The 27,166-nt window shown below is 41.7% G+C and overlaps 1 protein-coding gene across 3 annotated transcripts in view; it reads right to left on the bottom strand.

The window, feature by feature from the left end:
• LOC112566806 (E3 ubiquitin-protein ligase rnf213-alpha-like) overlaps positions 1-27,166 on the bottom strand; it is a 206,149-nt gene that overhangs the window by 91,673 nt on the left and 87,310 nt on the right. For all 3 annotated transcript variants that reach the window (XM_025243173.1, XM_025243172.1, XM_025243175.1), the window contains exons 34-46: positions 26,547-26,712; positions 25,523-25,691; positions 24,573-24,688; positions 23,763-23,960; positions 21,605-21,751; positions 20,328-20,445; positions 19,400-19,644; positions 15,741-15,823; positions 15,508-15,641; positions 6,502-6,597; positions 5,078-5,218; positions 4,057-4,217; positions 2,200-2,422 (exon numbers count right to left, since the gene is read on the bottom strand). In XM_025243173.1, the coding sequence (XP_025098958.1) occupies positions 2,200-2,422; positions 4,057-4,217; positions 5,078-5,218; positions 6,502-6,597; positions 15,508-15,641; positions 15,741-15,823; positions 19,400-19,644; positions 20,328-20,445; positions 21,605-21,751; positions 23,763-23,960; positions 24,573-24,688; positions 25,523-25,691; positions 26,547-26,712 (1,997 nt within the window). The remainder of the gene's footprint in view (positions 1-2,199; positions 2,423-4,056; positions 4,218-5,077; positions 5,219-6,501; positions 6,598-15,507; positions 15,642-15,740; positions 15,824-19,399; positions 19,645-20,327; positions 20,446-21,604; positions 21,752-23,762; positions 23,961-24,572; positions 24,689-25,522; positions 25,692-26,546; positions 26,713-27,166) is intronic.

Below are 27,166 nucleotides of genomic sequence, written 5' to 3'. Positions count from 1 at the left end.
AGGGACCCTCTTAATCTGGCGGTGAACTCTCTGCCTTGCGACTGCAGGTATCTTGTCGCAGCATTGGACAATGCTTTCAGGCTTTGGTCTTCTTGCTGCTGTAAGAAGACTGCCAAGTCTTTGGGGCAGGCTTCGATGAACTGCTCTTTGAGTACTATATACAACAGACCGTCGAAGTCTGTCTTTTGCCCCGCTGCCTCAATCCAACGATAAAGGTATGCTCTTAACCTTTCTGTAAACTGCTCGGGGCTCTCCCCTTTCTCAGGTTTACTTGCACGGAAACGTCGCCTAAAGCCATTCTCCGTGAAGTCATATCCACTCAACAGCGCTTGCTTCAACTGATAATAGTCTTGAACCGCTTGTGTCGGCATGCGTGAATAAATGTCCAGTGCATGCCCCGACAGTAACGCACTGAGCGACACCGCCCACTCACCTCGTGGCCAACTAGACAGCTCAGCATGGCGCTCGAACCGTTGTAAATAACTGTCCATACTGTCTTTTCCGTCAACAAATTTCGGCAACTTTGGCCTCTCACACTTCACAGACACCTCCGACATGGTGACTGCTGGCCTCAGACGCGCCATCTCTAATTCATGCACGCGTTGTCTTTCTCTCTCTTCATGTTCTAGTTGTAATTTCCGTAGTTCTCGCTCGGCAGCTCTTTCTTCTCTCTCCCTCTCTCTTTGTTCTCTTTCTTTCTGCTCTCTTTCCCTCTCCTTCTGTTCTACAAACTCTTTTAACTCTTCTCTCTCCAGGCCTAATTCTTTGCCTAACTTCACTAGCTCCTTCGTGACTTCCATGGCTGTACACTCAACTCAAAAAGATTCACTCACAGTTCTCTTGTCCTTTATACAGCAGCTTCTTTGCAACGGAAACGATGACGGTGCAGATCCCGGACGAGCCCCCAGATGTTACGACTGTAGCGGTAACTTGGCTCGTTTAAAGATCTGAAAATCTGCGGTGTCACACTTTCCTGTACAAAGTCACTTCAGTCATCCGTTGAACAGAAGATAGAACACGTATACAGCGGCTCACACTGTAATATTTCTCAGTATTATTTCAATGTTCAACAACTCAACGTTATAACCACATAATCAGCGGACTGCCACACAGGCTACTCTCATCCTCTTATTTCCAACTCACACAGAGTGCTACTAACAACTCACACAGAGTACTACTAACAACTCAAAAAATCGAAATAACGACCACCTAGGTCTACCCCAGCTTTTTATAGATCCTTCAAAAATGCTAAAAATGCAAAATAAAAAAAAATATTAAAAAATTAAGACGCAGTACGCCCTGGCCTTGACATCGCCACTTCCTGCCAAGGCCCCGTCAAACTAAAAATACTCAATTTCGTAACAACTGTACAGTACAGTAAATTGTGTTTCATTTACTGCACCTGTACCAAACTTTATGGCAGGAGGGAATGAATGTGGAGGGAGGAGGGAAGGGGGATGGTTATTGTTTTGAAGGGGAGTCCTCTTCAATAAAAACAGAGTGTATCTGCTCTTCGGGTGTTTCTGTTCTCTGTATCTTTTGCTGAGGAGAATCAGAATCTTGCTCTGCAGTTGCTTGTCTGATTTCTTTACGAAAGAATTTGTCAATTGTTTGCTGTTTTTTTCTCCTCTGCACTCACACTGATGACGCAAGCAAGGCGCGCTGGGCCGAAATGAACGCCATTCGGCTCAACTCGGCTCATCTCGGATGTTCGAGTTCCAAATATGTGTTCGGATTCCAAGACAAAATTTTCTCGAATTTCCTGGTCGAATACCGATTTGGTCGAAAGTCAAGGCGTTCGAGAACCGAGGTATCACTGTATATTATTGTATTGTTTTAAATCATATACATTTTTGCTACACGTTTTGTACTAAAATTGTTCATAGAACTGTTAAAACATAAAATGTTGACCAGAGGTTAGATGACATTATGATATGGTAATCTAAAACACCAATCCTGCAACAGGATAATCTCCATAGGTCTGTGAAGGTTTTGATTAGAGTGGAGAGATTGTTAGATTTCTATCAGCTACATTTTTTCAGTGCACAAAAAAGGTCAAGAACAAGATGAAAGCTTATTTGAAAAGGTCTTTTCTATTCAGTCCCTGAAAGTGGAAGCACTGACCTTTGAAAAGCCAACTATCTGACATGCCATTAGCATGAGACTACCAGCCTGGCATTACACTTGTCCTTGACATACCTGTTTAAGTTTTCTGAAGAAATCTGTGCGTGCAGAGATGCCCTGCATAGCGTCCTCCACAACGGTCTTTGCCAGTGATTTGGAAGATCCTGGCTTGCCAACCAGGAAAAGGGGGATGCGCAGTTCTGTACACACCACCATCATAAACACGTTCTCCTTCAGCGCCTTGTTGCGTGCTATATTCTCCTCAAGGTGAACATTCTTCAGAAATATATTTTGACACCTGAAATTACATATGGCCATGTGTGTTAGACACACAAACATAGGAGCACATAGCACATGTACATGCATGAGCATGCACACATATATGAATGCACACAAACATACCTAAGTAATATGCAATACAGGCACAAACCTTTTTTTTACACTTTGCATCATAGCTAACAGGACAAAGCAAATGCAGTATGCCAAAAATGTAGTATTTTGACTTTATGGCTCAAGGCAATCATATATAAATACAAATGGCAAAATATCTTTATTGTTCCATTTCAGGAAATTTTGTCTGCCAATGGTAACATGAGAACATCACTTTAAATAAAACATCAACTGAGGCCATGAAAAGAACAAATTGACTAAATCCAATTACTTTATGCTAGCATTTACAAACTTTCTTGCAATTATTCAAAATCTGTACACATCCATTTACCCACTCAAAATAAGAAAACAGCATAAGATCAGTTCAAATATAGACATATGACACCCTAAAAAGTGGGCAAGCAGTTCAGCCATCTGCATTTGTATGTGTCCTACCCAGAAGTTGATTGTGTATTTGGACTGCACCCAGGATAAATGATTGCAGATAACACTTTGTTCAAGCTTTAGAAACCTTAAATCTACCACTTCTAGGCATCTTCTCATTCCTGCCAGAGTGCTAAAACTGCAGTTTGTTGATGAAATGGTTGTCACATATTGTCTCTGTTCTTCCCTTTCCAACAACTTTTATTGCTTTTTTAGTCTTCTTGTTTAATTTGTACCTGTTCATTTGCCATGTTCACTCCCAAGAAAACTAAACTGAAATTCATGGTGCTGCAAATAACAGAGGTGTAAAATACCTCCAACAAGCACCCAATACTCCACTTGAATGTAGCCCTTGCCACCACATCTGTAGTGGTTGGTCTATTTTCTTTATAGGGAGTGCATTTCAAATGCTGTTTTGGCCCTTTGGATGCAGAGGGTTTGTGGTCTGATCTTCGCTTGCTGAGAACTCATAGTCTGATCTTTGTTGCATTTGATGCTATAGCAACTCCACCACTCCTAGCACTTCTTTGTCTGTCTTCCAGTCTTCAATATAAGGTGGCTTGTGTTGCCTTGGCAGTCACTTGTTTACCAACACCTCGCTTAAATGCTGGTCCCTCAGTCTTGCTCCACTTGCTGTGTGAAGCGGAAAAGGCAGTCTATGTCCATTACTATTTCACTGTCCTATCCTTCAGAAGCAGCTGTCTACATCCATTACCCATACCCTGCAAAGTAGCATCGCATCATATGCCCTCCTCTCAGTTAGTTAAGCCCGCACCCAGGGCCAGTATCAGTGAGTCTTCAATGTAACACTGCCACTGGGTTACATCCTCCTTTGCTTCTTGGTGCATGCTGTGAAAAAGTGCCAAAAATGTCTTTCTCACACTCGACCAAAGAAACTGCCAAACTTTTTTTAAGACTTCCTCTAATATCGCATGAGGCCCCACATGTATTAGCACCTTGGCCTCCTCTTTTTTGTGCCTCGTGATCAGCCTTAAGTAGAATATCCTCTGTGTACCATCCTCTTAAGCAAATCATAGTTTAATATAATATACTGTACTTAAAATAACAATTTTATATGAAGTAAAAATTATACTTTCATCAAATGTTGGTAGTACTTACTTGTCAATAATTGCAAAGAACTGCTGCTGTTTGTCCCCATTCAAGACAAATGGAGGGAGAAAGTACTGAACTATGTGTTTGTCAAACTCTGTCTTGCTGTCCAGGCATGCTCGGTAACACACTGCCAGTGACAGAACCAAGGCTTTAGTCAGGTCAGACACCTGTGAATGTAAAACATGCAAAATTACAGCACCAGGTCACCTCGCCTTCATGTGGAGAAATGCACTATACAAATCCTGAATTATTATTAACATTAATTTTCTGTCCTTTGTTCTGGCCTAGACATAACTGGCTTGAATAGAAATGAACAGATGCGTTTCTACTCCAAGTTTACAGAATTCTATGGTGAGTGTAATAAGTTGTAGTAGGTCATATTGTTTTGTGCAGGAATTGTGTCCCACATCTTACATCTTTGTTTGTGTCATTTGGACAGTGTGAAGGAGGCATGCATCTGTCGGATATCGCCGCCAAATATGGCATGTTGGAGCACATGTACTTTAACAAAGCAAAGGCCTCAATGGAAGAAGTAGAAAAGTTATTGCTTGTGTGTATAAAGTATAAAGGAGAAACAGAAGGTGTTATAATATCCGTAAGTCGTTCATTTGTGAGAAGGCGCAGAATCTGCAGATTTGCAAAAAAAAAACCCAGGAACAAGTGCTGCGAGGGATTCGATTTTCAACGCCAGTCGAGGTTAGTTTAAGAAATTTAGGCACAGAACAGGCATCCACAGCGCCACAAGGCATGGGGAGGCAGCCAGTTTGAGTTCCGACAAGGCAGGAGTCAAGAAGTTCGTTCAAGAATTCAGAAAAATCATAGGAGGTTACATCCTGCAACAGGAACCAATTTAATCTACTGTATTTCCTTTATTTCTTATGGGGAAAATTGTTTCGGATACCGAACATTTTGGGTACCGACCAACTTTCCAGAATGGATTGTGGTTCCATTGTCTTTTACAGATTTATGAAGACTGTAAAACTTGACTTTTTGTTCACATCGGGTGACAAACTATCATTAGTATTACCTCTTCATCATCATCACCACCATCATCATCCTCATTGCTGTCTTCTGCATCTTGTTGTGCTCTGTCAGTTGACATCAGGAACCAGCTAGCCACCGTCAGAGTTCGAGTCACATCACGCAGACTCACAAAACTGCACTCATCCTGGACACATAGACATATAGTAAACGTTAGTGCTTCCATATAAGAGTACGGTGAAGGCAAGTACAAAAAATAGCCCTTACAGACAAAAAAGTTCTATGGGTAAAGATGAAGAACTTAGACAGTGACTTCATCTAAAGATTTATAAAGTTCACAAACATCTGTAACCAACACGTCAGTCCCTGATGGCTACATAGGGGTGGGCTAGTTGTTACAAGAACAACAAAGATTGAAACTGCCGCACAATTGTATATTTTATTCAGAGTTTCTTTCAGCGGCTGGCCTGCTGTCTCTCCACTCTCACTTCCAAATCCAAAAAGCCTCTCTCAACTGTAAAGCTACACTATTTATTCTATCCCCATTGAACATTCCAGAACCATCCAACCCCTTTTCCTACAGTCTCGTCACAACCTTTTTCAGCCCACGTGGCGCCATTGGTCACTCCCTACCCGCCCTGTCTGGCCATGGTCTCCCCAAGTGGCTCAGGCAACTTTGTAACTTCTGGCGTAACAAGAGACCCAGTAGCCAGTAGCCGCGGGTGGGCAGCTCAAGGCCAGCTATTGCACACGCAGCCGGCGTGAGAAAGGGACAGACCTGGGAGCCGTTCGACGGCAATCCTCTACAACCAAAGACAAAACTCAGTACACTACTAAAGTGTTACATTTCAATAATAAACTCCTTTTTTTATCAACCAACCAGATAACCTGCTACATTCCACACACTTGTACTGACTCTCTGGAGATAACGTTCAATCATTCATTATGGTAACCAATTCCTTGTGGTCTGTGAAATAGCTGCAACAGGAGAAACTGCCTCTGCAGAGTCTGTCAGCTTTCTTTGTTTATAACAGTCTTGTTCATATCCTTGATTGTGCGTTTTGTTTATAACAGTCTTGTTCATATCCTTGATTGTGCGTTTTAACGTCTCAACTGACTGTGATTTGTGACTTGAGAACTTACACTGTATCCTTTCCACACTTTTTCCCCCAACCTCAAACCTCCCCTTTTATACCCCCAGGTACTCTTAAGACATGGGTGTTTCCATATCAGAACAGAGCAGTTTGTGCTGATGGGGCCCCTCTGGACCAAAAGAAACCAGTTCACCAAACAGCCCTGCTGACTAATTAACCTCTGCCATACATATGTATATACAATGGCACAGTTATGTAGTACATCAAAAGCTAGTAACTACACAGTAGTTAGGAGCAGACACCATGTAGTACATCACCTGCTGTGACTAAATAATGATTATACCTGCATGTGTTATATGAAATGAACACCAAGCACCTGTCTTTTTCGCATGAATTCCTGACACTTGATCAAAATCCTACATAAGACATTGATGCCATTGTCATCCAAGTCCCTCAGCTTTCCATCACGCACCTATAACAATATCAATATTGATGAATACTAGATGGCATGTAACAAAATATGACTTGATTCAAAATAACATCAACAATTAACAATCACAGCAACTCTGCATTGGTGACAACAAAAGGTTAATCAAACTTAATTTTGACCTTTGTTGTGTGTTCCTTTTATTTCTCCAAAGATTTAAGCATTAAGATTTGAGGTGTCTCACTGCACACTATAGGCTTGTGGTTTTAAAGGTATTCCCTCTGTTCTAATGTTAATATATTTGAAATCAAGGTTTGAAGTAAAAGTTGCGTTATTTTAGAGAGGTAGAGAGAGAGCTGGTATCTGAATGTTGAGCTCTGTGGAATGAAACAAAGTATATGATTACAGAATATATGTTATGGAATGACAATGTCATATAAAACTGTTATTAACACTTAATAGAACTGTGAAGTAGTGTGTGAATATTTAAAGGATTAATTAAGATTCTTAAAAGGAGCTAAATATGTTACTTTAGGTTATGTGACAAGATAATATTCCACTTCTGGACTGATCTTCGCTCAGAGATTATTAATGTCCACCAATTATTTACCAACTTAATGATATCAGTGTGCCATTATTAGTGCCTGGTTTCTATACTGTTCTTATGATCATTACTGTGTAAAGATCCTCTTATCCTTAATGCCTGATTTTCAGACTGAATGACCTATGGCAGTCTAAGGCTCCTCCCATGATTAGTGCCAGACTTGTACATTGCTGCTGTGATTATTGCAGTGTAAAACTCCTTTATCATTAGTGCCTAATGTCCAGATTGCTGCTGTAATCAAAGCTGTCAGGTCAAGGGCGCTTACACATGTAGGGCGACGGGGGACCATATATATGTGCTCGCTATTTCTTTTAATCTAGTGTGTGTAGATTTTTTAGTTTTGTTATTCATTTCATGCAGTGGAGGTTGTGACTTCTGGGAAAATGTGCAAATTCACGAATTCAGGATTTGTGGTGACGATTAGTGTCTGTCTTTGGATTTCTGCTGTACTGGCGTCAGGACGACAACATCAAGATGGCAGCCAGTCTACAAGAGTTTATACTCTCCTTGAGACCTTCTGACCATCCCCTCCTCTTTTCGAACACTCCACAAGAAAAGACTAAACCAGAGGAAAGGAGCTACACAGCGCAGACTGCAGAGATATGGACTGAATAAGAAGCAGCGAATGCCACCATTACCGTCTGTGCTACTCGCCAACATGCAGTCACTGCGCAACAAAGTGGATGAGTTGGAGGCGCATGTCCTGGGTATGAAGGAGTATCGCGAGACCTGCCTCTTTGCTTGCACCAAAACGTGGCTAAAAGATAATGATGGCGACGAGCTGTTTATTTCTGGATTTGGTCTCCCATATTGCTGTGACCGCTCAGCTACTAGTACCAGTAAATCCACTGGAGGGAAAATCTGCTTGTATGTCAATGAAAGGTGCTGTAAAACTGTTATGTGTGAAACAATCTGCACACCTGAAATCGAACTGCTGTCAGTCTCCCTTCGCCCCCTCTACTTTCCTAGGAAATTTCTCCAATTGTTCTTTACAGTAGCGTATATTCACCCTAGAGTGAATGCTATGTCTGCCCGGAGGGTAATTGCTGTGACACACAGACTTGATTCCGTTTCACCAGATGCACCAACATTTATTCTCGGCGACTTCAACAACTGCAACCTGATGATGATGATGATGATGATGATGATGATGTAGTTTTATAGCGCGCTAGTATCCGCATCACAAAGATGCGCTCAATGCGCGGTGATCCCAGCAGCCACCAAACTGCAGGTCAAATGAAAACTTCAAAAAAGTTTAAACAAGTGAGTCTCAAGATTTTTCTTGAAAGCTGCAATACTATCAGACTCCTTGGTCGAGAGGGGAAGCGAGTTCCACAAAAGCGGGGCTACATTGGAGAAGGATCTAAAACCCGCAGTCTTCTTGTTAGCATTCCCTGACTGAACACTCGGTCGTTCAAGTCTGAAGTGGGCTGCTGAACGAAGGTTCCGCTGGGGTTGGTAACAGCGAATGAGTTCTTGCAGATAGACAGGCGCAAGGTCGTGAAGACAGCCATAGGTTAAGGTTAACAATTTGTGCTCAATTCGCTTCTCCACAGGAAGCCAATGTAGGTCACGTAGTACAGGAGTAATATGGTCAGTTGTTTTCTTTCCTGCAACTATCCTCGCAGCCGTATTTTGCACTCGCTGTAGCCTCAACAACTCGCTCTTTGAAATCCCCCAGAGGCAGCTGTTGGCATAGTCTAATGTAGAACCGATGAGGGACACAGCAACTGCATTTGCAGTCTTCTTATTAAGACTGGGTCGGAGTCATCCAAGAGTGCGGATATGGAAATAACATGCCTTGACTACAGAACTCCCCTGTGGGACCCCGGGGTATGTTTGCCTAGCAAGCATTGTAAGAATAGGGTCCCTGCCATCCAGCCAGGCATGTCGTAAGAGGCGACTAAGGTGGACACCTCACCTAGAGGTAAAATAGGTTGTGGTAGGGCTAACAACCCCACCATGTAAAAAAAATCATGTTACAGAAACTAAAACCAGAGAACTCGTCACAGATGGCGAAGGTAATGAAGCACACCAGGAGACTGGACTAATGACGGACGACAGCCAAACCCGAAAGGGAGCTGGCGCCCCGACAGCGATTTACTGAAGCCGAGGCAAAAGTTGAGGGTGGGGTGCTGGAACGTCCAGACCTTGTACCAGACTGGCAGGATGCTCCAATTAGTCAAGGAGTTTGACAACTACAACTTGGACATCCTGGAGTCAGTGAGGTCAGATGGACCGGCACGGGAAAGAGGAGACTAGCGTCAGGACATACCATCTTGTTCTCAGGAAGATCAGACGCTCAGCACTCTGAAGGAGTAGCTCTACTCCTCAACAAGAAAACGGAAAAGGCACTGCTGGAATGGAAGCCTTATGGACCCAGGCTTTTGAGAGCAAGATTCCATTCAAAGTACACCAAGCTGACAGTGCTAGCTTGCTATGCACCAACAAATGACTCTGAGGCAGAAGACAAGGATGCTTTTTACGATCAGCTCCAGGCAGCCTCAGAAAGCGTTCCAGCCCACGACATGTTGCTCATCATCGGCGATCTCAATGCCAAGGTGGGAAGTGACAACACCTGCAGGGAGCATGTCATGCAAACATGGAATCGGAACCATCAATGACAACGGAGAGAGACTGGCAGACTTTTGTGAAGAAAACAACCTACTGATTGGAGCACACTCTTCCCACACAAAGACATCCACAAGGCAACATGGACATCACCAGATGGGATCACAAAGAACCAGATAGACCATGTCATCATCAACCGAAAATGGAGGAGCTCACTTCAAGATGTTAGAGCCTACAGAGGAGCAGACATTGCCAGTGACCACACTCTTGTGATAGCCACAGTTTCTCTGAAGCTGCGTCGATCACGAGGAAAACAGGCACGTCAGCAGAGAGTGGACTCCGGCAAACTAAAAATCCAGCCACCGAAAGGGCCTTTGCTATGGAAGTAAAAAACAGGTTCCAGGCACTAGGAGACCAACAAGAGATGACCTTAGACGACTTCAATCGAGTCTTACAGGAATCAGGAGAGAAATACTGGCTTCCAACGGAAAAAGAAAGAACAGTGGATCAGAGAAGAGACATGGAAGAAGATAGAAGAGAGGAAGTCAGCCAAACAAAGAATCAACAGCACCAGATCTGAACGCCTGAAGGAACAACTCAGACAAAGATATACAAAACTAAACAAAGAGGTAAAGAGGATGGCAAGAACCGACAAAAGAGACCATATAGAGAAACTGGCAGATGAAGCAGAAAATGCAGCAAGTAAAAATGACCTGAAGACACTGTACAAGATAAACAAACAGCTAAACAACGGGTTTAAGAACAGTGATGTGCCAGTGAAAGACGTGAACGGTAATGTCATCGAGGGAGAGGCAGGAAAACTACAGCGCTGGAGGGAACATTTTGAGTCGGTTCTGAACAGACCAGATCCCCCTCAGCTTGCAGACATCCAGCCAGCAGCTATAGACCTCGACATCTGCACAGACCCACCAAGCCTGGAAGAAGTGACAGCAGCAGTCAAGACAATGAAGAGCGGCAAAGCACCAGGGGCAGATGGAATAACAGCAGAGATGTTGAAAGCAGATGTGAATGTGACAGCTCCCAAGCTGACTGAAATCTTCAGGCAAATTTGGAATCAGGGCAGGTCCCTGTTGCGTGGAAGACAGGGCTCATCTTCAAGTTACCCAAGAAAGGAGATCTTGGAGACTGCAATAATTGGAGGGGCATAACACTTCTTTCCCTCACCAGCAAGGTCTTCAGCAAGATTGTTTTGTCAAGACTGACGGCAACTCTTGAGAAAGACCTCCGACCACAGCAAGCAGGATTTCGCCCTGGGCGATCCTGCTCCAAACACATCTTCATTCTGCGACAGATTCTGGAGCAGAGCAACGAATGGAACACACCGCTGTACATCAATTTCATCGACCTGGAGAAGGCTTTTGACAGCATCCACCGCGAGTCCTTATGGAAGATCCTGAGACATTACGGAGTCCCTGCAAAACTTGTTCAGGTCATTGCAATGCTGTACAGCGATTTCAAATCCCAGGTTGTCTGTGACACGGAGCTCACAGACCCCTTCAACGTCAGTACCGGGGTGAAGCAGGGCTGCATTCTGTCGCCGTTCCTCTTCATCTTGGCCATGGACTGGATCATGAAGACTTCCACCGACAGTGAGAGGAGAGGGATCAGATGGACCATGACTATGACAGCAACAACAGCGCTGGAAGACTTAGACTTTGCTGATGACATTGCTCTGCTGTCACACCGCCACAAGACATGCAAAAAACAAAGGCCTTCTCAGAAACAGCTGGAAACCTTGGCTTGAAGGTCAGCACAAAGAAAACGAAAAGTATGAGAGTGAACGCCAGAGTCCAAGACAGCATCAAACTAAATGGAGAAGAGATTGAGGAAGTTGACAGTTTCACCTATCTTGGGTCCAAAATGTCAAACACCGGGGATGCGGAGGTGGAGATTCGAGCCCGACTGGCGAAAGCCAGCCAGGCCTTCGCCTCACTCAGGAGCACATGGAAGGCAAAAACATCAGCCAGAAGATCAAACTGAGATCTTCAAGTCAAATGTGATCAGCACCCTCCTTTACGGATCAGAATCTTGGAAGATGACCAAAACCATCAGAAACAAGCTTGACGTCTTCCAAAACAGATGCCTCAGGCGCATACTTAACATCTTTTGGCCAAACACCATCACCAACGAAGAACTCCACCGAAGAACTGAAACCGAGTCCATCACCACGCAGGTTCAACGAAGGCGTTGGCGATGGATTGGACATGTGCTCCGCCAGCAGACAGCAGACCTTTCCAGAGTCGCCCTACGATGGACTCCAGACGGCCGAAGAAAACGAGGCCGCCCAAAGGAAACTTGGAGAAGAACAGTGGAAAGGGAGATGAAGGGAAAGGGCTGGACATGGGGTCACCTAGAGCGGGTTTCAGCCGATCGACATCGGTGGCGGACTCTGGTTGAGGCCTTATGTGCAACCTGATGCACGAAGAGGAATAGATAGATAGACTACAGAACTGACATGATCAGACATAGTTAGAAGATTGTCAACATAGAGTCCAAGGTTCCGTACGGAGCTGGAGAGGGGGATTCTAGCTTGACCCACTTGGATGGAGTCTAGAGAGACTTTGCTAAGGCTAAGCTTGGAACCACATAGCATCGCCTCTGTCTTCTCATCATTAAGCTTGAGTTTATTCCTCAGCATCCATGACTTGACCTCTAAGCAACAATCTTCTACAGCACAAACTGCCTCACGCACCGACTCACTGTCAGTACTAAATGAAAAATAGAGTTCAGTGTCATCTGCAAACATCTTACAGTTCACATTATGCTTCTCAATGAGAGGACCAAGCTGAGATGTGTAAATAGAAAATAGAACCGGCCCAAAACAGAGCCTGCGGGACCGCACAGCAATGGAACTGTCACTGAAGAAGCTTGATTGACCATCACCCTCTGTGTGCGATCACTGAGGTAGGAATGGAACCACTGCAAGGCGGAACCACCAATGCCACCTCCATCTGGAGACGAGTCAGAAGAGTGGTGTGATCAATGACATCGAAGGCCGCACTCAGATCAAGGAGGACCACAAGAGTCACTTTCCCTGCATCCGCACTGCACAGAAGATCGTTCATAAGACGCAGAAGGGCTGTCTCACAGCTGTGCTTGGGTCTGTACGCCGACTGGAATTTATCCAATAAGCTGTAGCGGTCCAGGTGGAATGTCAACTGCTGAGCAACGACACGCTCCACAAGTTTCGAAACAAAAGGCAAATTCGACACAGGTCTATAGTTTTTACACGAGCTCGGGTCCAAGTTGTGCTTCTTTAAGATAGGCTTGATCACAGCTGTTTTAAATTGTCTGGGTACAGAGGCAGAGAAAAGGCTAGCATTGACTATGCGAACTATTACAGGAAGCAGAATGTCAAGGTGCTGGAGAAGTACACTAGTGGGGATAGGATCATCCACAGACGTGGTTGGGCTACAACGCCGAACTAATTTCAATAGTTCATCTTCTGTCACTGGTTGAAAGTTAGAGAGGGGCGTGCCACAAAACAAGTCACTGGTTTGCTCCACAGTATCAACCGAGTCACTGAAGCTGTCCATTATGGTCTTTATCTTATCTTCAAAGTAAGCACTTAATGTACTGGCAGCGGTCTGGTCATCCATCTCTGGAAGAACAGGCTGAGTCACATCTTTACCCAGGAGACCATTCACAACTGCGAACATCTTGCGGGAATCAGAAACTGCAGAGCTTAGAATATTCAAAACATACCGCGACCTAGCTTTGACAATGATGGCTGAACACTGGCTCCTTGTATGGCGATAAATCTGACGATCCACCTCCAGCCTACTCTTGCGCCATTTGCGCTCCGCCTGACGCCTGACCTTCTTGGCTTGGCGTACCTCTGGAGTAAACCACGCGGTATCAGGACGCTCAGTAATGCACCTCTTTTTCACAGGCGCAAACTTGTCAAGAAGAGCAGTCAGGGTGCTGTTGTACAGAGCCACAAGCTCATCCACATTGTCAGGAGGGGAGACCAGGAGAGCAGAACGCTGAAGTGCAGTACGAAAAGAATCAGAGTCCATGCCCCGTACATTTCTAGTGTACACAGTCTTTCTCGGTAAGCCAGGCCTTGACATGCTGGTAGCAAACAACACAAGAAAATGATCCGAAAGTTGCAAGTCTTCCACAACAATAGACCTAACAGTGTGATGGCCGGTCTCGCAATAACCCAGTCCAAGTGTGACCCTTACAGTGGGTAGAGGAGTTGACATGTTGAACAAGATCAAGGGAATCCAACAGCTGACAAAGTCTCTTCGTATCAGGGTCAGATGGCACATCAAAATGAAGATTCACATCTCCAAGAATTAACAAGTATTTGTTGGCAGCAGCTACGTTGGAGACCAGGGAATAAACTCTTCACAGAACGCTGAATTAGTCACTTTGTTGTTTCTAGAGTAAGGAGGGCGATATAGAAGCAAGACATGAAACGTCAGTGAACCACGAGTGAGGGCAAAACTGAGTGACTCAAAAGTCTTGAACGTTTCTGACACCAAAGGCCTCAGAAGCACGGATTTCTTATAAACAGCAGCAATCCCACCACCACATCTATCTCCAGACCTGGGAATGTGAATGAACGAATATCCCAAGGGAGTGATTTGCTTGATAACAAGTTCATCTCCAGCCTCCCTAAGCCACAACTTTAAAAACGTATGACTAGTATGTGACCTGCCCAAAAACCCAGAAACACACCAAACTGAATTGATGTTATGGCACAATCCCTGCGGCATACAAAGCCAACGCCTATGCCATCTTTTAGGGCTTCCTACCACCACAGTGTGTTTCTGGCCCTCGTGTACAGGACTGTGTGTGGACACGTGAAGCTTGTTGTTAAGTCAGTAAGGCGTTGGACGGATGAAAGTGTTGAATGTTTGCGAGGTTGTTTTGATTTACAGTGTGGGATGTTTTCTATAACTCACGCAATTGCCTTGATAAACTGACAGATATTGTTTTCTCTTACATTTCTTTTTGTGTACACAGTTATTTCTCAAGTCTGTGTGACGGAATTGCTAAAGCGTGTCAAAGTCAACAAGTTGCAGGGGCCTCATGGGATCTGTGGGCGTGTCTTACACTACTGTCCTGTAAGATGTTTCTCGACTCTGGGGACATCACAGCACTCTGGAAACTTTCCAACATCATCCCACTCCCCAAAAACCTAATCCTAGTCAACCAAATGATTTGCGGCCAATAGCATTAACCTCCCTCATAATGAAAACTCTCAAAAAAATTGTCAAAAATCTCTGCAGAGTAAATTGGACCCACTGCAATTTGCTTATAGGAAGGGGAGGGATATGGCTAACAAGAGAATTTGTGTTACTAAGCTCAGGTAAATGTTATTCCATGCGAACATGCAAAAGTAACAGACACCTGAAATCGTTTGTGTTATCTGCGGTCCAGCTGCCCAACCTCAGATGAAGTGTCAGTGATATGTGCGAGTTGTAAATACGCACATGATTATACTTGATGCAATAAGTTTTTTGTTTTATAGCACATATATAATTGTCACTTGCCTTCCTTTCACGTGCTAATGTACATCTTAATGCTGCACCTTGCAGCAAACTTGTTCTGCTTTTATTTTTAACTCTACTGTAACTAGAGCACCTTAAAATTGCCGACTGGGACAAATAAAGTTGATCATTGTCATTGTCTATAGGAGTAATGGACGGACTACTCCCTTGCTCTCTGGTATATCCTAAAACTTTCAGCCATGTGAAATGACTGGTGAATGCAAATTAAGATCAGATTCATCTAAGTTGTACACTTACAAAGCGTCGGATCATTTGATGGATATACAGATCCTCGATGCGGGTGTTAAGTTGTCCGAAGTCCCACACCAGGGGCAGCATGCTCTGGGGTAGTGGCTGGACTCGGTACACTAGGCGCCGCATGGGCACACGACCTGAGAGAGGCAGCAATAATAAGAATCTTATGTAAGGACTGTTGGTACTGTTATAAGGTACCAGAAATAAACTATAGCAGATTATATATGAAAACATACCCAGTTTGTCTGTGGTCTTGTTGGCATCGATGTGATATCCAAGTCCAGCATTCTCCAGTCTCCTGATAAGCTCATCTGAGTGTCTGCAAAAAACATGATTTGCCTACATTAATGAACGCTGATATCAATGACCTGAGATTAAGAACTTTCTACAAGAATTAAAAAAACTGTATTGAAGCAGCCATAACAACACATCCATTGCCTCTTATAATACTGATCAGGCCATTAACACTTGTTAAGTGCATGTTCAACAAATGTTACGCTCAATTGAAAACTGAGATCACGTCAGTGGAACATTGTAATCATCATTTCATGAGGGACATATTGTGGTTTCTATAAAAAGGAATGTTAGTTTAGTCAACTGGGAATGTGGTGAAGGACAGCTGGTATCATCTGAAAAAAGAAGAACAATGTCTTCGAAATGACAAAGCTTTAATTATGAGTAACAGAATAGGCAAAAGTTATGGTTTTTTTTTACATCTAGTCCTCAGACTAAGTAGAAGAAATAATAAAACACTGCATTAATTCAAAACAGGGCAATAAAATCATTGAGAAAAATGATGATATATACAAACATCGTGGCTGATATTTGAATTAATAGGATTTAAAAAATTTTTCTTTTCTGGGCTAGAGCACTAGCAGCATGTGGTACATGTTTGTTTTGTCAGTGGGAGTAATAGATGATCAGCTGGCTAGGAAGCCTCTGTAGGTAATCAAAGGGTTTGGAAAACGTGTTTTAGAGTCCCATTTTGAACATGTACAGACTGGAGTCTGTTCTTTGGAGATCTGAAGAAAGGCTGTTCCAAAATACACTGCCAGAATATTTCAGCCTTGTCTTGAATAGGTCAATTCTTGGTATGGAAATGTTTAGCTTGAGATATCCTCTTATCATTTTGATAGAAAAGATAGAAGAATGTCTAGGGGGCATTTTACATGTTAGTATTTTAAAGATGAATATATTTTTTGTTTAACTTGACTCTGGTTAGTAGTGGTAGGAACCCTAGAGACAGGAAATCATGAGGCTGTATTTTTGGTTTGAGTAACACCAATTTGATAGCCCTTCAAAGCACCACTAGCAGAACAGTTTCCAAGAGTGAGGATTTAGAAAGTGTTTCTAGAAAGTGCACCAGTCTCGCAAGGTTTCTCACCAATCATATGCTGACAACATGCAACTGTACAACCCCACTCCACTGGCTGTATCTTGGTCTGCTACTAGCACTATAGACGCCTGCATCAAGGACTTGATGATAAAAAATGAGCTTAAATTAAAGGATGATAAAATGGAAGCCTTCCTATGCTCTAGAACAGGGGTGGGCAATTAATTTTCCCAAGGGGCCGCATGAGAAATTAGGATGGTTTTAGAGGGCCGGACTAATATAGTTAACTCAATTTTACCCATTACTGTATATATAGTATATATACTGGCGGGCAGGCCAGCGGGCGGCCGGTCAGAGACAGGAGGCGGGCCGGATGCGGCCCGCGGGCCGGGCCTTGCCCAGGTCTGCTCTAGAAGAAGAAATCAACCTTGGCTTGTCAGTCTGCCCAATCACATCAAGGTGGGCGAAACCAACATCACCTTAATCTCCTTCGTCATGAATATGGGATTCATTGTCACAGCAGACATGACTCTTGATTAACAAGTTACAGCTGTCTATCAGTCTGTCTATTATGAGCTACAAGCGCCATCCACCACATTCTCTTTGCACACACTACCAACACTCTTATCTGTGCATTTGTTCTTTCTCGACTTCATTGCTGCAACTCCTTGCTCACTGGCTGTCATTCATACTCTGGAGCACATCTGGTGCTTAGAGCTAGGAAATGAATCATGTCACTCCTCTTCTTTGTTTTCTGCACTGGCTCCCCACCAGCTCTTGCATCCAGTACAAACTGTCCGTGCTAAGTTTTAATTTCTTTGCAGGCTCCTGCCCTGACTATTTGTCTCAACTCTTCCCTTATATCCCAGTTAGAGAACTCTGACGACTGTCTCCTAACTATTCCTGTCATCAATAATATAAAATGGACACAGGATTTTAAGTTACTGTGCAGCAAAACAATGGAAATCTCTCCCTTTCTATAGCTGCCACCTACCTACAATTGAATCCTTCATACCTGCACTGAAAGAACTATACAAATCCTTCATTTATTATTATTTATTATTAATTCTTGAAAGAAGAAAGCTTTTCTGTACTACTGTTTTGCTTATGGCTAGGATATGTTGGGATGAAGACAAATTGTTATTGACAGTAACAATTTGAATTGTATGGCTGAGGACTTCTGATATTAACTGTTGAGTACTTAAATGGATTTTAGGAAATGGGGTGGTGAGGTTCTGTCTCTTCTGTCATGTTGTTATGAGCATAACTTCTGTTTTGAGAAGTTAAATGCCATGTGATTTAGTTCCATCCAGGATTGAAGCTCATCAGCCCTCTGTTGTAGAAGAGCAGCCAGAGGCTCTGTTTGTTTGAGACAAACATGTATTGCTGTGTCATCTACAAGCATTTGCATGATTAGGAGATAGGAATGTAAAGGTCATTTATGTAGCCAGAGAACAGAAGAGGACCTAAGATTGAGCCATGTGGGACACAAAATCTTCAATGGGATCCAACATCTGGCATCTGAATTCTTTTTGAGATAAAGGATTTAAGAAATTGGATGGAGCAGTTATTAAGCTTCTAAAGTTGACTAAAGACTAACCTAGATAGATGTGCAACTACAGAAGTGTATAGGTCGTGATGAGACATCAGCCTGTAGCTTACTAACACTAGATGGGTATCTATCTATACCTCTTTGTGCATCATGTTGCACATAAGGCCTCAACCAGAGTCCGCCACTGATGTCAATCAGCTGTGATCCTTGTTATCGACATAGCTTCAGAGAAACTGCGGCTATCACAAGAGTGTGGTTACTGGCAACGTCTGCTCCTCTGTAGGCTCTGACATCTTGAAGTGAGCTCCTCCATTTTTGGTTGATGATGACATGGTCTATCTGGTTCTTTGTGATCCCATCTGGTGATGTCCACTTTGCCTTGTGGATGTCTTTGTGTTGGAAGAGTATGCCTCCAATCAGTAGGTTGTTTTCTTCACACAAGTCTGCCAATCTCTCTGCTTTGTCATTGATGGTTCCGATTCCATGCTTGCCCATGACATGCTCCCTGCAGGTGTTGTCAATTCCCACCTTGGCATTGAGAGCGCCAATAATGAGCAATGTACAAGGTCTGGACGTTCCAGCACCCCGCCCTCAACTTTTACTTCAGCTTCAGTAAATCCACTGTCAGGGAGCCAGCTCCCTCTCGAGTTTGGCTGTCGTCCGTCATAAGTCCAGTCTCCTGGTGTGTTTCATTACCTTCACCATCCGTTATGAGTAATCTGGTGTTGGTTTCTGCAACAATCTTTTTTTAACATGGTGGGGTTAACAACCTATTATACCTCTAGGTGAGGTATCCACCTTAGTCGCCTCTTACGACATGCCTGGCTGGATGGCAGGGATCCTATTCTTACTATGCTCGTCAGGCAAGCATACTGGGGACTAGATGGGCATAAGACAGAGATATGAACTTAAATATGTAACATATTAACATGGACATGAAGCACCAGCATGCAATCTTCGCATTAAACTAAACTAAGGAAAACAAACACAAGGATGAAATTTGAACTCACTTCCTGTAAGGATTGCAAGCAGCCACCATCTTTAGATTTTGGTCGAGAGTAATAGGCCTGCCAGACAATGTGCCATCACACATTATCTCCTTGATGACTCCAATAGCTTCTGTAGTGTTGGCCTCATCAAAGAACAGCACTGTATAGACTGGTCTGTGTGGAAATTGAGATGCATTTCTCTTTGCCATTCTTTCTGCCTGTCGAACTTTTTCCATGATTTCTTTTTCTGTAGTTCCTCCATGTACCTTTAAAGCATGGGAATAACATCATACAGATTTACCCGCAATATTTCGATTACCCTTTACAGCATATTTAAACCAGTCTAATACAAATACAAGAAGACTTTTACAATATCCCAACTATTACGAAGTACATTACAACACAGTTTACTATATCATAGCAAACTCTGGGGACAAAATAACAACCTTCTGCAACAGATCCACTTGTAATATACAAGACAAGGAATGTGGTGGTTTCACCACAAGAATAATCCAATTTTCTACATTTCATAAATTCTGAATATCCCACACCTCTAAATATTATTTGTTATTATAATATGATATTTATTATTTGATGGCCTATGACCTTTTGGACACCGACTATGTAAGATGGAGTTCAGAGAGACAGGCAGGCTTGAATGTAGGTCAACAAGGTTTCCCACTTTGAAAATATATAGCTGTACATGAGAGTGAATTCTATTTTTTTAGATTGTGGTGTATGGAAAAATTTCATCAAAATTGTATTCATCTGAACGTAAATTTCAAAGGATTGAGTAACAGACTCAGTCATAAAAATTATAGTTTTCTGCGCGTATCTCAGAATGACCAATCAAAAGCAAAATATGGTCCAACACTGAGTAGTTAAGAATGCCCTTCAAATTTTATGGCTATGTTCAAGGAAAACTAGATAACAAAATGCTGTGGCCTACTTTAACTTTGACCATGGTAGAGGCTTTCTTTCCTGGTGTCTGAAGAGCACAAAGGAACTCAACAAGCCTTGTCTTTCCACACCCAGTCTCTCCCATGATCACAACTGGTATGTTGCATCTTATGAAAAAAAAAAAAAGGATGTACACATGTAACTGGGTCACCTACCACATGGCAAACACTTGTTTGCACACACTTTATGAAGATAATGTTTAATACATAGCCATAGGTTTATTGGTATTCAACTGCTTGCGAGCCACCTGCAGCTACCTGTGCAACCTCTGCCTAAACTGGCACGCTCTAGGCAAACTTTATGCTAAAACCTCTGCCTGGCTTCTGGTTGAGATGGTGATCCGCTGGTTGTGCTAGAACTTGCTTTCTCCAAACCTTTCTTCTTGACTTCTCTCATGAAACATTTCTCCCCTCCTTTTTATACTTTCCAAGAGGATTAGTGTGCCATGGTTGCCTGGCTATATTGGAGGAAAATTTTGATAGTGCTGCTGGGGTCCACCTAGCAGGAGACTGGTGCAGGCCCCTCCTCCCCCTTCTGCTCTGAACAACACAAACTTGCACACCAATCAACACTACTGACCAGAACTGCCCATCAGCCAGCCTATGGCTGGTGTCTCGGCCACCCCCTATCACACATAGGTATGATATTAATACAATAAGTGGAAGTTGTAATGCAATTGTTTTCTTTTTACATTTTCTACACATCCTATGATGTCAGTACACGATTATTGTAATGTGACATTTTGATTACATGTACATAAAACATTGACTTGGTCAGAAGGAGGTAATGCACATGAACTATCACATGAAGACATAGTAAGCAATGAGCACTTTTTTCTCTCTGCACAGGGAAATGAGCAAAGCATACAAGTTATTAAATATCAGAGATGTACGACACCTTTGCTATGCAAGTATTCCAGAGTATGAAGTACACCCCGCAAAATATATGTGACCACTAGCAGTAAACGAGATATATGAGACCGCTAGCTGTATACACAAGATATATGTGACCACCTATAGCTCTTTAACACTTGTTAAAAGGATTCAATGCTATCGTCAAGTTGCATGGGGAATGTCCACTGAACACCAGTGTTGCTGTTAGAGGTAGTTCTTCTCGTGATCCAGTCTATGGGATGTAGGGATACACCTGCTTTTTTATTACTAAGGAATGAACTTTAAGTCTAAATTATAACTGTATGTGCTTGATGATTATGAAAGATACTTCAAGAGAAACTTTATTTGGAGGAAAAAAAGGTTAAAATATCACCTGAATCTCAAGTAAATGGCCAGCATCTTCTTCACGTTGTCTGTAGTCAGTTCATACGTATCATCAGGATCTATGATGCCATCATCATCAAAAATTTCTTCATCATGCAGTCCAACCACACGGTAAAGGCGGAGCAGTCTGTCGTCTCTGTTATAAAAATCATCTTAGGTGAAGGCAACAAACAGCATCTCAGTGAAAAGAATGTTTCAGATACAGATTAAAAACAATCTGTGTGATTGCTCCATCAGAAGACCCCTTAATACGTTAGGCTATCATACTATCTCACCTGGCTGTGATAAAGCACCATAAGTGGAAGATGCAAATAGTTTGCACTCTTATTAACCCACCTGCATTATGTGTATTCATTAAGGAGACAACAAATAGTCGCCACAATCTTAACATATACAACAGGACAGCTTGAGCCCCTATTCCCCTTCTCAAAACAACGTGAAGTCTGCACGTCGGACAAGAACTAAAGCCACCTACATGGAAGAGGTAGTGCATTACAGCTGCACAATGGCAGGCCAGTCAAAAACACACACAATCACAAGTCCAACACGAGGAAGACATCAGACAAAACAAAAATATGACAGAGCTCTTCCCCCTCCAGCCAGTTAGGCGAGGGGACAACACTCTATGGGAATATGTGCATGCTGACAGCATCTGCACTAGTGATGCACAAGTTTTGTTGTATCTTGTTATATCTTCTCTGTCCACATGGTGTGAGACTTTCCAATAAAAGCCTATGAAATGTTATTCAGTTTGCACATTCATAATAAGGTGTATACAATGTATAAATACGGTACCGTTTTGTTTGAGAAAATCAAAGTGTTGCCAATGTCAAATACTTTTTTATAAGAGAATTCAAGTGATGTTTGATGGATTGGTTTTTTTTTTTATATATCAAGAATCGCATAACAAAGTGAATTCTAGCCCAAGGTTCTTTCCCTCTAATTTATATAAATCTTCATAATACAGGGAAGCTTTCTTGGAGACATCAAACATATTGGTATCAGATCAATGTTATCTGCAAAGTGTAGGTTGCAAATAGGCCTTCCACCAATGGAAATGGAAGTTTGATGGTTGTGAATTGTTTTCCACTTGATGGTATCCAGCACAGGTGATAGAGGGCACCAGTGACGGACATCTACCATTGAATGAAAACTCCCATTAGGTTATCCAGCAGTACTGCACCTGTTGAGCTTTAATACAAAGCTTCAACAACTTCGATGAGACCCTCTTCGATGTTACATTTTCATATCACCTCTCACACCAGACTCAAAAGCCATTTTTTTAAGTCTATGAAGCTGTGAGAGAGGTTCCATTGATGGTGAAGATGTTTCTCTATTAGGATGTGACAACTGAAGATCTGATCAACTGTGCTTCTACCTGGTCTAAAGCCAGCCATCTCTTCTGTTACCAGTTATGTGTGGGCAGGATGCATGTGTGTATAATTGCATCTGTGAATACTGAGTAAGTGGCAGCCATCATTAAGATGTGTTACTCCCACAACATTACCTGGCAATTAAATGAATTTTTCTTCCTCTTTAAATAATTCAAAGGGTTTCTTATAAGAAATAATAAAGGGATTTAATACTTGACTTCACATTTTCATTTCAGTTTTATTGTAGAAAATGAAACAAAACAGTTTTATTAAATACCCAGAAACTGATGATAGCCATCTCTTTGAAAATTACAGCAAGAAGACTAATATTCTAGCATTCTCAAATAAATTAAAACGTGATCGAATGTTTAATTCCTTGTTGAATGGAACAATCTACTGAAAAATAGAATACTGCGGCTTGATCTTCCCTTATTCCACAGCAAACCAACCACTGTACATTAATTTAATAACCCAAGTTTCCAAGTTCAAAGAATTTTAAGTGATGAAAAACAAATGTACAAGGACTCTAACACCTTACCAAAGACTTACTATAAATAAACTTTCAAGTGGATAAACAAAACAAACAGCAAATGTGGATAAGCACCAATTAACAAAATTTGTTATTGGATACGACTCTACCTACATTTTACCTTTTCTGAAGATATGATTTCCATCTCAATAATTTCATAACTTAGAGATGCTGACTATATTTTGAGATGTAACAGTTCATTTTGAGGTTACTGTGTAAGCTTTTTTCTTGAAATATCTGATTACCTGGGCAAGACATCAAAGTTTTCAGTCAGGGGTACTCTGTTGAGTATTAGACAATGAAAGAGGGCGGCATTCATAATGGCTGGGACAAGCACCTGGCCAGTCTGCTGGTCCATCAAGTTGAAGGTCCTGGGTTCAATGGAGAAGCCCAGAAAGGTCATGGAGTTGGCATCCGGGTTGAAGAATATGTAGGGATGTGGGCTGGAATCACACGAATGTACATGTTCCTAAACAAGTTTTAAAAATTATGGTAGCAACGAGTCACAAGGTGAATTTCCTGGCTCAGAAGCTGGTTTAGTGCCTTATGAAACATGCATGTACAGATGCTAAATGCTTGTGTACAAGTACAACAACAATCAACTGCAGTTTTATATATGCACAACAAATGAAGTACCCTAACTAAAGATACTAAATGCTGTTATATAAGCATGTCAAGTGGAGGCCGCTGTCTTCTGCAGATGGAGACAGTATGACCATGTGAAATCTTCCTTGCAGATTCCAACACTTTTTTTTTTGTCGTTTGCCTGTTATATTCCAACACTTATTACTGGACTGACTGGCAACTGAAAAATATACCTGCATGACTACCTACTTGAATGAGCTGACACATATAAAGATTTACTTGCATGAGTCAAAACAAAATAATTCACACACATGAACACAAACTATTTCTTTATGTTAAGATGACGAGATGCATACTCCACTAGTCTAAGGACAATCTCTTTTCAAACATTATTTCTAACATTATATTTATAACAATATATCATGCTATAGATAGGTTTAATATGATACACAGCTGGAAAGATATTAAACCTGCTCTCCCAGGTACGCCTCAGTTCATACTGTTCGATGCCCGTTTCTTTATCTTCTGGTTCCACAAGTGCTGACAAAGACTCTTCACTCATCTTCAGAGACCGCGTGGCAAAGTCCTGTAAGCAAAATAACAGCTTTTAATAGAGATAACATATCAAATCTCTTAGATCTCCGAAAAGGAATGTTTTATACTTTTTGGGAACGAATTGTTTACGTAACAACTAAGATGCAGGACTGGAGTGGCCAGTGAAGGGAACAAAGCACTAGCCCAGCACTACTACATCCAGTTCTGAAAACACACTGGTTTTTTTTATTTGTAATATACTTTATTTAAAAAATAATAGAAAAATATTTGTGACAAACAAAACAAAGAAGATATTTGAATTAGCATATTAACAACTTCACACTTGAGGATCGGCATCTGTGTGATGTGTTTACTCAGCTTTAGAACACAACACCAAGCGTAAGGTCTGCTGAGGTCAGAGACTAAAAAGCTTTCCGTCATATAACCAAAATGTCAGTCCCTGATGGCTACGTAATAACACTTTGATAACTATGCTAGGCATTATATCCATTTGCCTAAGGGTAAGAGGACAAGCTCTCTCTTATTCTGTTTGTGTTGTGGATGTGTTTCAATCTGGATATTAGTAATGAATCTTGAAGGTAGCAAGTCATCTAGATAGCACAAGTACATACACTCATATTCTATTTATATGCTTTTTATCTGCTTTCACTATCATTCAGCCACACGTTATTATGATGTCTCCAGGCACTTAAGGTTAACACATCACTAATGAGACATTCTGCAGAGGATAAGTTAGGGAGGCACACTCTTGAACACTCTAATGATAATCTTAATTTACATCTGCAGAAAAAGGCAGTTTAGACAAAATGGACTATATTGAGCATGCATAAAGAAATTTGAGGCACCTGCTGACAGAATGACTTACTTTGGACATTTGTATAAGAAAGCGCAGGACAAAGAGGGAGAAGCCGGGCAGATCATGGCTTGTGGCCATGCTGCAGTAGACAGAGTTCTCAAAGTCCTGCAGCTGTTTGTTCAGGAATTGAACAAAATGGTGTAACTCGGACCATGAGGGGTTCAGCACACCACAGTGTCTGACACACACAAAAAAAAGAAATATACAAAAATACCTCTTTGTTTCTGATCTCTACAAGCTGAAGAAATATTAACTGGTGACGTACGTTCACAAATTTATCTATGCCTTTTTAAGGCTATTATACATTCTGCAAATATAATTACATTTGCATTGCTGCAAAGGTGGTGTATATTTAGCTCTAATGAGAGTTTGTGTAAGAAATATATGCCAACATATGCCAAATGCCGTTTGATAAAATCTTTTGGAGCTGGCAAATAAAAAAAAAATGGTAGTAGAAAGATATAGATTAAATGGTAATGAATTATAAATATCATACTCTTTTGACAACAAAGTGCACCATGTCTACTGAGTTTAAAATGGTTGGATATTTGCTTTGTTTGAAATATTATTTCAGCCACTGAATGCTACAACATAATATATACTTTTAAGCAATTTTCTGTCATGCTGAAGCCAAATGCTATATGACAAAAGAAGACAACTAAATTAACAGGAAAGAAAAAAAGGATAAAGAGTGGAAGAGGACAAAGTACGGTACATGTTTTTTTTTATGACAAACGCATCCCTGAGAAAAGTTTCAAAACAGACAAAATGATTCAGGGTGAAAAAGGGGGAGAGTCTGTATAAAAAGAGTACAGGTAAAAGGGATGATGAGGGTGAAAAAGAATGGTAGAAGTGAAAGGGTTGGGCCAACTCAGTCATCCAGCCAGAGAGAGGTGGGGTGTTCACACCCAGTACCAGAAGTTGAGCTCCAAGTACTTGATACATTGGTAAAGATTTAACCAGTTTTACTTACTATGGACAATTTGTATAGATTTATGTTTTCTACTGGCAAATCAATTAGTCTGCAACAGACCTGAGCAATGTACTCAGGCAATCTTTTTGATCACCATGATTAAATGAGAATTCAAAGGCTGTAGGCTGTTGCTTTGTCTCCATACAGTGGAGGTAGTAGAAAGGTCGCTGAAACACCTCACTTCTAAACTCCTGGTCATCAAAAAGTCTGTCATTTGCCCGATAACCTGCAAATAACATAAAGACACATCTTTTAATGCTGATATAAGTTAAAAAACGAAAGTTAACCAACTGGAGTAAAAGTTGTGTACGATTTTCTTTCTTTGCTACAACTTGCAGTAAATAAGTTCTTGAGAGCATATGACAAATGCCTATTATTAAATTTTTCTGTATTTTTTTTAATAAATGTTGTGCTTGCAATATATTTTGCACTATTTTTGATAATTGCTGGTGAGTGTTAATGCAATGTTGTAAAACTTATTTCTTCTTCATGCTAACTAACCCTGAAGTGCATTTTTTAAAAGTAAACATTATTATATGGTGAATTTGTGTAATATATTTATATATGTTAATATGGTGTCATACTTTTCTTTTGCAAATACTTTTTGACTGATCAGGTCTCTGTTTTGTCCAATTTAAAAATTGTCACACTACCCTTCACCTTTGTGTAAGACTCACATG

Source organism: Pomacea canaliculata, linkage group LG6 (assembly GCF_003073045.1).
Source record: "Pomacea canaliculata isolate SZHN2017 linkage group LG6, ASM307304v1, whole genome shotgun sequence".
Classification (NCBI taxonomy): domain Eukaryota; kingdom Metazoa; phylum Mollusca; class Gastropoda; order Architaenioglossa; family Ampullariidae; genus Pomacea; species Pomacea canaliculata.
Note: the sequence above shows the minus strand (reverse complement) of the source record. Positions and strands in the feature narration are given on the sequence as shown.